Below are 13,076 nucleotides of genomic sequence, written 5' to 3' on the forward strand. Positions count from 1 at the left end.
TACACACACACTCCCACACACACACACCCCCACCTCTTTCACCTCTTTTCCCTCCTCTCTTTCATTCCCCATATTCCTTCACCTAACACTAGCTTTTTCTCTTTTCCTTTCCTTCAAATTTACACCTATCGTTTCTCTTTTCTTGTCCTTCCAATTTACAAGTTATTAAAAACATTTATGGTTTCCCTTTTAATTAAAAACATTTATGGAGCTACGTTACACCTAAACTTATAATAATGACATTCCAAAAGGCAAGGTCTTAGAGGGATGCCCACCTTGTTTTTCCCATTGGCTGTGAGATAAATGCATCTGAACTGTGGGCGGTTGTGGGCAGGCAATCTTGCGCGTCCATGAGCCTTGGGCATGCGCGGGGGCGGGCAAGTGTATAAACACCACCCTTAGTGGCCCAAATAAGAGTGCGTATAAGGCTTCATCGTGAGTCTCCCCAAAATTATAAGCCCTGAAGCGATTGAACATTCACATGGGAAGCGATGGCGAGCATGATCACACTAAGGAGAAGCGTAAAGTGCTGGGGATCTCGCCCATTGCCAGGCCTCTCGCTGGCAAAAAACTTTGCAAACGAACTCTTAAAGTTGTCAAACGAGGTTGGTGGCTTCGCTTTAGCATTTGCTTTTAACAACTTTTCTTACTGTTTTATTTGGTTGGAATTGGCCCCTGATTGCACGGCTCTTGTAGCTGCGGAGATGAAGCAGCTGAAAAGGGGAGTTAAGGAAGTTGTGAAATCAGTGAGACGCGGCAAGAAAGGGTAACTCGAATCTGTTCTTGTGATACATGCAGAAAGAAAATATTAATACTTTAACTCGATTACTCTTACACACAAAGACCTGCAGATCGTGGGATTCTATTATCCACCTTTGACTTGGGGTTGTACATGCAGCTTCACCTGCCATCAATCTTGAACATATTTATTCTTGTGCACGTATCGTGTTCGGAATCCAATTCTAGTCTCGTGGCATCCCTGATTAGAGCATATGGCTTTTGGTGATCTTCTCACACGAGTAAGAACGCTTTTTGATAGTCTATGCCTTCTTCTTTAGAGTAGCTCTTTGTCACTAATATTGCTTGTTAAATTTTTAATCATATTTTCACTTCCCTTTGAAGATCCATTTGGAACCAATAGTTGTCCTTCTTTCCAGCACGCTCACAAGTTCCCAAGGAATCTCCATTGCTTGCTCTCTGCTGTTGCTTCTTTGTATGATTGAGGCTGTTCATCATCATTGAGAAGAGATGCATGAGTTCATAGTTTACTCCATATCCATCAAGTGGTTCTCTAGTTCTTATCGGTCTTCCTGTTCCAACAATGCTTGTTTCAGCTTCGTCAAACACCTATGCTTCCTTCATTGTTTGTAATCGCCACTGATAGGGCAGCAAGCCGACGCTCACCCTTCTGGAAATACACAGCAAAGTAGGAACAGCCCAAAGATCATACTCTAGAGCTCCATGAATCTGGACTGTCAAGCCAAGTGCTGTTGCGATCCTCAGCCAAGGGGCCGGAAAACCACGAGGCGAAGGGCCGAAAACTGCTGGTGGTACTCCTTTCCTCCTGCTTTCCTTGAGGGCTTCAGTGGGAAGAGAGAGCCCTCTCCCTTTATAGGGAGGAAGGGCACTATATCTCTTCCATGAACTGGCCAACGCATCCTGTAAAGGAAGACCCAAACAGGCTGAGCTCATCTCCATTTGCGGACTTGATGTCAGCCCTTATCCAGCCCCTAGTTAGTTATATGCAGCCATTTTTGGGTGCTCTAGAAGAGCTGGCCACTGCCAGGTGAAACCTGCCCCATGACCGCTGCCCTGACAGGGCCCCCAAAGGGCAGTCCTATATGGACTGCTTGGCCCTTACCCTGGCCATTGCATCAGTCCCACTTAGACTGCATGCACAGCTGGTGACATCATGTGCACCGATTCTCAGATTCTAATGAAAATGGGCACACCCCTTGATGGGCATGTCATCTGTCTCGATGCCCTCATATGGGGCTCATAGGTAGGGCAGGCATTGGTCCTTTTTCTAACACTGCTTCTTAATGACTGGGTTTGGGCCCATGCCCATGTATCATTTAAGGTGTTCCATCTGCTCCTTGGGAAGAACAAAGGAGTGCAAGGACAGAAGTAGGAGCAGAGTTTGTGCTCACCATAGAGCATCCAGGCAAGTGGTCTGCTGCATGTTTTGGGATCTCTGGTGAAGCTCTTCTGTCAGAGCATTTAACTCAGATGTGTGCAATGTATTCTGAACTGTTCTATTATGGTCTATCTCCTGCTTGTAAGTTCTATCTTGTGGACACAAAAAGTTGAGGTTTTGGATTATAGCATTCCCTTCTCCTCTCTAAGATTCTTCTGTTGCACACGCATCATCAATTACTATTTCCTCTGTGTGAAGAAACTAGCCAAGGGTCTAAGTTTGTCTATCACAGCCACAGCTGTCTATTTGGAGAGCTGTGTGATGCCTGTGAGACTAGTGTATCATCAGAGGCAGAGATCTGAAGCCAGGAGGTGTATGCCAGCCATCCAGTAAGAGATCTACTGAAAGAGTGTAAAGCTCCCCTTTGAAGTAAAACCTCACAGGTGCGAATGGTGAACCGCAAGTGAATGCCAATTTTAAAGCTTGGTTCAATGCGATCTGATAGATGAAGATTCGGAGTCACATGGTTGCATGTGGATTGTGGGATATGACTGAATAATGATATTCAAAACTGTAGGGCATCAATCTGCGTATTTCTAGGATGGCTTCCATCCTCTTGACCAAGTTTTGTATGGGTTTTTTTAAGGGGACTGGCCCACCTCTTTCATTATAATATAGTCAACTTTATTCTTCCCAAAAAAAAAAAAACGTAGGGCATCAGGAACGATAATGCAGGCGGCATATCTAGATGATGTAAAAGAATGGATGCAGATGGGTGCTGATTCGTGAACAATGATTAAAATATTGGTATTCGGACTTGATTTCAACCCATTTCTCAAAGTGTTCCTGAGAGGTGCCGACACGGAGCAAGTGAATGGTGAACCGCAAGTGAATGCCAATTTTAAAGCTTGGTTCAATGCGATCTGATAGATGAAGATTCGGAGTCACATGGTTGCATGTGGATTGTGGGATATGACTGAATAATGATATTCAAAACCGTAGGGCATCAATCTGCGTAGGTCTAGGATGGCTTCCATCCTCTTGACCAAGTTTTGTATGGGTTTTTTTAAGGGGACTGGCCCACCTCTTTCATTATAATATAGTCAACTTTATTCTTCCAAAAAAAAAAAAAACGTAGGGCATCAGGAACGATAATGCAGGCGGCATATCTAGATGATGTAAAAGAATGGATGCAGATGGGTGCTGATTCGTGAACAATGATTAAAATATTGGTATTCGGACTTGATTTCAACCCATTTCTCAAAGTGTTCCTGAGAGGTGCCGACACGGAGCAGAGGGAGTATATATGTCTTTGGGCCATTGAGGGCTCATAGTATGAACATTATCCCACCTATCAGCCCCCACCTGAAGAGAGCACAGGGACATGGTACCAAGATAGGATTGGGGGGCATGAGAGACTACTGTCTGAGCATCACAAGACAGGCTGCAGCCATGCATCAGCACTGTGGGCTTCCACATGGTCCACTTTTAGATGTGGGTAGGAGCTCTGAAAAAGGGCCAATCAGCAGATGGTACAACAACAGTATGAAGGATCTCCAGGGGCTGGAAGACAGGAGAACATGTGTGGTGGCTATGCAGGGCTGGGCTTCAGGGCCAATCTATAGGCTAGTACTGTGGTACAGCAGACGGTACAACAAGAGTATGAAGGATCTCCAGGGGCTGGAAGACAGGAGAACATGTGTGGTGGCTATGCAGGGCTGGGCAGGAGCCTGCCAGAAAGAGACGTGGTGCTGCTGCAGAATAGGCTAGCAGAGGCAGCACACAAAGGAGGCCCAGGAGAAGTACAGGCTGCTGGTAAGGCCTGGTTAGGTTTTGGGGAAGCTTAGAAGGTGGACTGGTAGACAGCCAGCAAAATGTGTCTGTAGAAGACATCTTATAGGCCAGCAGACAGAGCCAACAACTGGTTGGCAGATCCAAGACCAGGTTGGCTGGTCTGTTTGGCTGGGGCAGGTTGGTTGGCTGGAGGAGTAAGGCAGCTAGTCTAGGGGTTTACCTCTATAAAAAGCCGCTTTGTGGGGGCAGGTCTCTAGGCATTTCACCCTACTCCAGTGTGTGATCAAGAATCTTTTGGAGTGGAGGAGTGCAGCACAGTTCAGACTGGAAGCAGCCTTTACAACTTGGAGCAGATCTTGGTGCATACCTACAGCCAGTAGGGAGTGATGAGTTGGATTTGATCATCTGCTTGTTTGTTACTTGGACCAGCATGCTGGTCTGCATCTTCTTCACCTCGGCCATTTTTTGCTCTGTCGTAGGCCCATTCCCACCATGGTAGTCATTCATCTAGGTATATGCTTCTGCCGTATTAGCGGACATGCAAATTTCACCTTGTGAAGTTTTCGTCCAAGTTGCGGCCTGCTGGTATTGTGATAATTCTTTCTATCTTAAATGGTGCGTTGCCCTATCAGCTAGATTTAGATTTAGATGCTCGTTGGGGAGAGACTAAAATGAAAATGTTTAGACTTCACAAGCAGTTGTAGCTTGAATGAAGAGATTTTGGACTACCTTTTGATTAGCCTTCTCCTTTAGTGCTAGCCTTCATCATGGCTGAGTCTGCCCTTCACCTCTGGAGTGCCGACAGAAACTCAGTACGAAGACTTTGTATAAATGGATGCTCAAGTATGTGTGGGTGTGTGGATTTGTATGTGTGAGAGCATATTTTTATACTATGGTCTACACCCACTGTTGGGCGCTGATGACGTCAGTGGGGATGTCATAGTAGCTAGTCCCTGCTATGCATGATGGAGTTTATGGTTTTCAACCTTGTGAGTGACTATCGTGAGATTGAAACTGCACTATGTTGTGTTTTTAGAGGATGAGTTTGGGAATGTTCCTGGATTCATCTAGGTATATGGTAGTCATACAAGCTAGCAACATGATACATGGGACTGATTTTCGAGCCTGCTGGGTAACTTAACCCATCATAAAGAATCTTCCTTCTTGTATACCCCTTCGGATAGGTTTCTAACCCACATAAGATTGTCTACTTCAAACTTTTTGTCCCTTCTTCTTTAGTCCCCATGCTTTTTATATTTGAGATGTTTTTCCTCGAGCTTCAACTCCACTTCCTTGTGACCTCTTGCATGCCTTCTATGAACTGATCAACAGTTGCACGTTGCTTTCTCCTTTCATGTCATTGTTACAAAGCCTACTTGTGTCAGTTAAGTGTCCCAATACTTCGGTTGTTTTTTTGCAATACATCTCAAACTCCTTCCTGATCACACTTTTGCCTAACCATCCAGCTCTAAGAATGTAGTTATACTTTATGCCAGTACTCTTGCACAATCCTCTCCAGAAAATAATTTGATGAACCCAAGTATCCCTATAATGCTCACAACCCAGTCTCCCTATCCAAGGTAATACTCACATACAATCCATGGCATCTCACCACCTCTTTGAGAAATAGTTCAAAATTTTTAAGCAATGATTGTCTCCTCACAAGCAGCAGTGTGAACGCTTGTTCTCGTATGCATTTTTGGAAAGCTTGGAGATGTGAAAAAGCTACGGCAACTGGGATGACACACTCAACGTGATGCACACACTCCTTTAATACAGCACTTCTATGTCTTTTTTGTCTTCCCGAGAGAGCATTGGTACCAATCAATGACTTGCAGGTGACTTGTAGGACTGAAGTATTTCAGCTGAATCTTTCCCGTATGATGGATAACACTTCCTTTCTACTTGAACTTATCACAGCCTTTACTTGGAAAAGTCTTAAATTTTATAGGGCAAGGCTTTATTCTGCGGGCAAAAATGGATCTTGAGGATTATCTAGATTCCATACCATCTCTGTGCCTCGCTGACTTTTATCAGATCTGTCACCACAATGTAAATATCCCAAGTTAAAGTACAGTTGACCATTTATTTGATCATAATTAAAGAGTTTTATATGTGTTAATTATGGTCAAAGAGTTCTTTTAATGGTCAAAGAATTGACTACAGTCAAAGATACTTGACTCTGGTCAAGTAAACCTGACTTCGGTCGAGGAGACTTGGTTTATTACCAAGAGGGTTAACTACGGTTAACCAGAGAACTACAGAGGTGACTACGGTCAGAGAGTGTTGACTTTGGTCAACAAGACTTGGCATGTGCCAAGAGGGTTAACCACGGTTAACCAAGATGTGCCAACTTCGGTTGGAGAGACTTGGCTATAATTAAGGCGCCTCGACCCTTGGTCAAAGCTCCTTAATTATGATCAAGAGCGTTGACTTCGGTCAACTAGAGAATAAATATATATTTTTATATTTGTTATGTGTGCACGTGTTCAGTGGGGACGCCCACCGTGACTAGAACTAGTCCACAATGTGTTGTTTGCATGCAAAGCGCTAACAATTAATGGGTGCCATGGTGGTGCGCTTTAATTAATTGTTACAGGTACTAGGAAGAGCTATTTTCCTAAGCGCTACCGGAGCCTAATCAGAGTCTGGGAGGCGGTTCACATGACCAAGTGCTTCGAAGACTCCAGAGTTGCCCTTAGTGGCATGTAATTAGGAAAGTAATGTAGAAATTAACAAGTGGCTTGTTGCCAAGAAAGGGAGCCTAAGAGCTCATGTAATGATTCATTCATTCACGTTTTGGATTTTGGGGATGTATGAACAGCTCTACGCTGAACTATGTACTTCATCTTCTCTCAAGTAATAAAATCCTTTAGGGGGGTCCAGCCCGACTGTTGTCCTGGGTGCTAGTGTCTCTGTTCAGAGAGGGAGAGAGGGAAAGAAATGAGAGTGTCTTTGCTGTCCTCTCGAGGGAAGGTTTCAACATCCACTTCTGAAACTTGTGTGCCCCACAAGTTTCTCCTCTTTTTTGCCCTCTCCACCCCTTCTATATTGTCTTCACTCTTTCATTTTAGTTTGGGGGTAGGCTGTGAGGCCTCAACACCAAGACCTGATTGTGTATGCACGCATTTCTGCCCTTCCACACTTAGCACTTGTAACTTCCAACTCCAAATCTGTGATGGTGGACGCTGATGACGTCAGTGGGGATGTCATAGTAGCTAGTCCTTGCTATGCGTGATGGAGTTTATGGTTTTCAATCTTATGAGTGACTATCGTGAGATAGAAACTGCACTATGTTGTCCTTTTAGAGGATGAGTTTGGGAATGCTCCTGGATTCATCTAGGTATATGCTTCTGCCGTATTAGCGGACATGCAAATTTCACGTTGTGAGGTTTTCGCCCAAGTTGCGGCCTGTTGGTATTGCGATAATTCTTTCTATCTTAAATGGTGTGTTGCCCTATCAGCTAGATTTAGATGCTCGTTTGGGAGAGACTAAAATGAAATCGTTTAGACGTCATAAGCAGTTGTAGCGTGAATGAAGAGATTTTGGACTACTTTTTGATTAGCCTTATCCTTTAGTGCTACCCTTCGTCATGGTTGAGTCTGTTCTTCACCTTCGGAGTGCCGACAGAGACTCAGCACGAAGACTTTGTATAAATGGATGCTTAAGTATGTGTGGGTGTGTGGATTTGTATGTGTGAGAGCATATTTTTATACTATGGTCTACACCCACTGTTGGGTACTGATGACGTCAGTTGACAGTGGGGATGTCATAGTACTATGCGTGATGGAGTTTAGGTTTTCAATCTTATGAGTGACTATCGTGATATTGAAACTGCACTATGTTGTCCTTTTAGAGGATGAGTTTGGGAATGTTCATGGATTCATCTAGGTATATGTTTCTGCTGTATTAGCGGACCTGCAAATTTCACCTTGTGAGGTTTTTGCCCAAGTTGCGGCCTGTTGGTATTGCGATAATTCTTTCTGTCTTAAATGGTGTATTGCCCTATCAGCTAGATTTAGATGCTCGTTTAGGAGAGACTAAAATGAAATCGTTTAGACTTCATAAGTAGTTGTACCTTGAATGAAGAGATTTTGGACTACTTTTTGATTAGCCTTCTCCTTTAGTGCTAGCCTTCGTGTATGCCCTTCACCTCCGAAGTGCCGACAGAAACTTAGTATGAAGACTTTGTATAAATGGATGCTCAAATATGTGTGGGTGTGTGGATTTGTATGTGTGAGAGCATATTTTTATGCTATGGTCTACACCCATTGTGGGGGGCTGATGACGTCAATGGGGATGTCATAGTGGCTAGTCCTTGCTATGCGTGATGGAGTTTATGGTTTTCAATCTTATGAGTGACTATCGTGAGATTGAAATTGCACTCTGTTGTCCTTTTAGTGGATGAGTTTGGGAATGTTCTTGGATTCATCTAGGTATATGCTTTTGCCATTTTAGTGGACATGCGAATTTCACCTTGTGAAGTTTTCGTCCAAGTTAGCTTGCTGTATTGCGATAATTCTTTCTAGCTTAAATGGTACGTTACCCTATCAGCTAGATTTAGATGCTTGTTTGGGAGAGACTAAAATGAAATCGTTTAGACTTCACAAGCAATTGTAGCTTGAATGAAGAGATTTTGGACTACTTTTTGATCCTTTAGTGCTAGCCTTCGTCATGGCTGAGTCTGCCCTTCACCTCCGGATTGCCGACATAAACTTAGTACAAAGACTTTGCATAAATGGATGCTCAAGTATGTGTGGGAGTGTGGATTTGTATGTGTGAGAGCATATTTTTATACTATGGTCTAGACCCACTGTTGGGCGCTGATGACGTCAGTGGGAGTGTCATAGTAGCTAGTCCTTGCTATGCATGATGGAGTTTATGGTTTTCAATCTTATGAGTGACTATCGTGAGATTGAAATTGCACTAGTTTGGGAATGTTCCTGGATTCATCTAGGTATATGTATGCTAACCTTCATGACTCACAGCTCCTCTTGCCAAATGCCTTACCAAAAGCAACAACTGAGTATTTATAACTAGACCATGGATGGGCTCTAGATGCCTTATCACACGTGATAATTGAGTATTTACAACTAGGCACTAGATGGGCTCTAGTGAAACATAGTTTCAACAAACCTTTTAAAAACACACTAACCACCAGACAGGTTTTTTGTGGAGCAGACACTTCAGCTTCTGCATTATGGAAATAACTTCAGGCCAATGTTACTCTTAATCCATTCTTTGCTAATGTGTTCAAAGTGAATAATAATTCTTTTCTTCTTTGTAGTTGCAATTGCATAAGAGGATGAGAAGATTGTCTTTATGATTTTCTGGATTCCAATATACCTTTGTTGGCATGACAGATCCATGGTTTCCTTTTGTGGCTGCAGATTGTGTGTTATTGCTGGTGATATTTCTCCTATTGATGTAATAACTCACGTTCCTGTTTTTTGTGAGGAATGTGATATTCCTTATATATACGTACCATCAAAAGAGGTACGCCACATCATTATCTGAGTGGCTTGCTATTTATTGAAACATTATGCATTTGTGAATTGTGGAATGTTTTTAATGAGCTAATAGCTCTTTTATCTGCACAGTGAAAGTCAATCTTGTGCTGAATTTGATATTTGCTGCCCTTTTTATTTATTGGGCATATATTGGCAGGATCTGGCAGGTGCTGGCGCCACAAAACGTCCAACCTGTTGTGTCCTTGTTTTGACTGAGCCTCAAAAGGGAGAAGTTAACGACGAGGACAAGATAAAGTTCAAAGGAGATTATGATGAGGTAGTGAAGGAAGTGAGAAGTTTGACATCATCTTTCTTTTGAAGACGAACACAACAACTTTAGTGATTTGATGTCATTTTTCTTTTGAATGACAACCTTCAATATGGTGTGGCTTTTGAATTTATGTTATCCAATAGTCTGGTGTACATGACCTTGGATGCCACTTTTGCTATTCATGCATGTCTTACGTATGCAAAATAGGAGATCTCCTTGTCTACGGAAGGAGTCAACATAGGAGATCTCCTTGTCGATGGAAGGATTCATAATAGGAGTTCTCCTTCTGTATAAACATTGATCTTTGGCAGTCCAGTTTGGGAAAAGATTGCATAGTTTTTGCTTTACTTGAAAATGTTCAAGTTTTTGGTTAGCATATGTTTAGCTGTGCAAAATACCTAATGGAAATTGTGGTGAGGGAAGGCACACATCATGTGTGGATATGTGTGGGCCTTAGTTTTACAAGATGAAATCATGGATTGCACAGCTCCTTTCAGATTTATAGTCTTGGTATTGCATTTTACCAATTACCTCTCCCTAAGCAATCTGAGATGTACTTTGGTTCTTCAACACACAAGGGCGATTTCCTTGTTAAGCATGAAGAAATGTTGCTGGACTGAACAGAGAAGAAAGAACTTTCTTCTGTGAGGATTTCTCTGAGCATGAGCTGGACTTGGAACTCTCGTTTTCTCAGATCATTTGTGGACATATTCTGAGTTTCTGAGGTAGCTTTGTGGCTGCGTAACTGTTCAATTCAAGGCCAGCAAAATCAGAGATTTGCTGCTCCGAGTTAGAACTGTTCTCATCCCTAGTGGTGCGGCAACCAGTGACCTGATTTGACCAGAAGATGCCTACAAGAAGGCGCCTTAATCATTGTGCATATTCTAGCGATTGTGAGCCACAAAGTTTATAGCTCGTTTTGCTGTACATGTATACGAAAAGTTCAGAGAATCTTGGGCACGTCCTTACAGAGGATTGACCACCATGTTTTGGTATGTGCCTTCAAACTGTTTCATATGCATCTCTGAGGCAAAGCCTACTATAATGGGCATGAGGGGCCCACACCTTGGCGCCTCATCCAGTGTCGGCCTCCAATTTGTTTGTGCACCTAACTCTTTAATCGTGGATTTTAAGTAATTGTTAAGCATAAGATTAAATTCTTAACACATTCCCACGAGGCCATTAGATATACCAAAGGTACCCACAAATTGTTGTAAATGAAAAACAGCTTCAAGGATGCACCAAATTAATCGCCATGTTGTAGGAAGGGGTTGAGCAGAGGGTCTTGAGTAAAGCCGGCAGACGGCAGACGATAGAGTCAATGAGTAGCACTAGAGAGCGCCCTTTTCTACCAAATTCAATTAATTAATTCATGGAGGCTTAATTAAGTTATGTTTATCTATGGCTTCATTTATTTATGCTTTAATTAACCTATGTTTTTCTATGATTGAATTTATTCATGCAATAATTAACCTGTCTCTTCATTGCTTAATTTATTTAATACATAGACTATGTCCAAGGGCAAACGTTCAAGAACCCAAAACCTCCTCCTCCTCAAGCGTGAGCCCTACCACTACGATATAAAGTAATATTATGTCTCTCTTTCCATATAATAGTATTATAAATCGTCCCTCATTTTTATCCCCCTTTGGGATGTCCTTTCCTTTTTAATGCCTTTCATAAGTGGTACCCCCCCTCCCCAATCTCACATGTCCCTTCTCCCTCCCCCCCTCGCCCTTTTATTTAATTCAAGCTCTCTCCATCCTCCACATGAAATTAATTATTGCCCCCCCTCTCCGTTGTGGTTAAATATTTTGCCATAATATACCACTCCCCTCTCCCAACTAATTAATTATATGATTTTTTCAATGTTAGGGGCACCTATTTGGGAAATTGCGTGTCCTTAGTTGAAGCTTTTGTGCAAACCTTCCAAAATAGTATAAGAACTTAAGTAAATGGATATCACTTCCAGGAATTTGCATTGTAGAGGTCTATAAGGTAAGGTTGCCTAATTGTGCCTCTATTATTTGCTATTGTAATTGAACCTTTACAGGCTCAGAGAGACATGCATATGAATAAGGGGAGCATCAGAGGACTAAAGCTACCAGACGGTGCTTTATTCTGTTCACAATTCTTTGTTGATGAGAACACAAATTTCCTTGTTGAAACAGAGAGCAATATTTGCAATTTCCTAGAAGTCTTTAATGAGTTTGTTGCTTTATCGGATTCAAGGATTAACAATGCCAAAACAATTGCAATCTCACTAGGATGGGAAGAGACGCCTGAGTGGGCACACAATTTTTAATTCTCTTGGTTGCCTAAAGGTCAAAGCCTAAGATATTTGGGATGCCCAATTGGAGTAGTAGTGTCCTCTAAAAAGAAGTTTGAGTGGGCTTTCTAGAAGATCAAGGACAAGTTGAGGAAATGGGAGGGGAAAACCATATCTTTAGCTGGTAGGTTTATAGTTGCAAAACATATGCTTGAGTCCCTTATGGTTTATGCCTTCTGCCAAATCAATCTTAGAGTAGGTTTGGGAGACATTAATCAATCTAGTGCTGCAGTAGGCATGGAAACCGCCATGAAGTGTTGGAAATTTCATGCTCCACGGGACAGATTGGTGATCTAGACTTCCATAGTCAAGAGGGTGTGGAAAGCTACTCCCTCATTCAAATTAAACTTTATGTTATGGAGAGTGCTCATTGGGAATCTCCTTGTGAGAGCAATAATAGCAAAGTGGAATTCAAGAGTTCTAGCAATGTGCCCCTTGTGCAATCTTTGTTGAGAGACACATCTGCATCTATTATGGGACTGTTCTTTTGCATGCCAAGTTTGGTGCAATCTAACTAGAAGATTGAACAGGTCCCACATTCAAGTTAAAATCAAGTGGAAAATGGCGCTCATAGGGGATAGAGGCTCACTGTTAGATATGATGTATGATGCATGGCAGGTGGTCAGAGGGATCACGATAGTGCATATTTGGAAATTTTGAAACGATGTGGTTTTCCAAAGGCCTCACAATCGGGTGGTATTGGAAACATTTATCTTTAAAGAGATCAAGAGAGCGTTGCATTTTTGGGGGAAAGAAAATGAAGTGTTTAGAACCATTAGTCCCTAGACCCGTTTTTCTGTAGACTCAGTATAGGTTGGAGTTGTCCTCTTTTACATATCTTTTCCTTTTAAAATATTTACACCTTTTTTACCGCAAAAAAACAAAAGAAAAGTATAAGAACCTCCACTTATCTCTTCCCAAGAGAACTAGGGTAGACTAGCAGTATATGCATCTTTACATTATCTTGGACTTTCAGAGGAATTTTTATATGGATGGAAGCCACAGTGAAACAATAAATTGCCTCTTAAAGTGGA

General features: G+C 42.3%; 1 protein-coding gene across 2 annotated transcripts; it reads left to right on the top strand.

Annotated features, from left to right (window-relative positions):
• Window positions 1-283: 283 nt before the first annotated feature.
• On the top strand, window positions 284-9,848 carry LOC147899268 (H/ACA ribonucleoprotein complex subunit 2-like protein). 2 transcript variants are annotated; one of them, XM_087378379.1, is made up of 4 exons: window positions 284-605; window positions 697-766; window positions 9,296-9,428; window positions 9,600-9,848. In XM_087378379.1, exons 1-4 carry the CDS (start codon window positions 482-484, stop codon window positions 9,759-9,761), a joined length of 489 nt encoding a protein of 162 aa, XP_087234505.1. In that variant the 5' UTR covers window positions 284-481; the 3' UTR covers window positions 9,762-9,848. The 2 variants fall into 2 exon arrangements, with proteins under 2 accessions (XP_087234505.1, XP_087234506.1); XM_087378380.1 differs by having other exon boundaries at window positions 290-605; window positions 9,323-9,428.
• The last annotated feature ends 3,228 nt before the right edge of the window (window positions 9,849-13,076 follow it).

Source organism: Dipteris shenzhenensis, chromosome 8 (assembly GCF_047967505.1).
Source record: "Dipteris shenzhenensis isolate YYH24624 ecotype China chromosome 8, Dip_SZ_1.0, whole genome shotgun sequence".
Classification (NCBI taxonomy): domain Eukaryota; kingdom Viridiplantae; phylum Streptophyta; class Polypodiopsida; order Gleicheniales; family Dipteridaceae; genus Dipteris; species Dipteris shenzhenensis.

Bases quoted from the DNA above. Each gene is read 5' to 3' on its own strand.
- LOC147899268 (XM_087378379.1), top strand. From the start codon at position 482: ATGGGAAGCGATGGCGAGCATGATCACACTAAGGAGAAGCGTAAAGTG. The intron at 767-9,295 runs GTAACTCGAATC...TTGGCATGACAG, and splicing joins GTGAGACGCGGCAAGAAAGG to ATCCATGGTTTCCTTTTGTG. The intron at 9,429-9,599 runs GTACGCCACATC...ATATATTGGCAG, and splicing joins TATACGTACCATCAAAAGAG to GATCTGGCAGGTGCTGGCGC.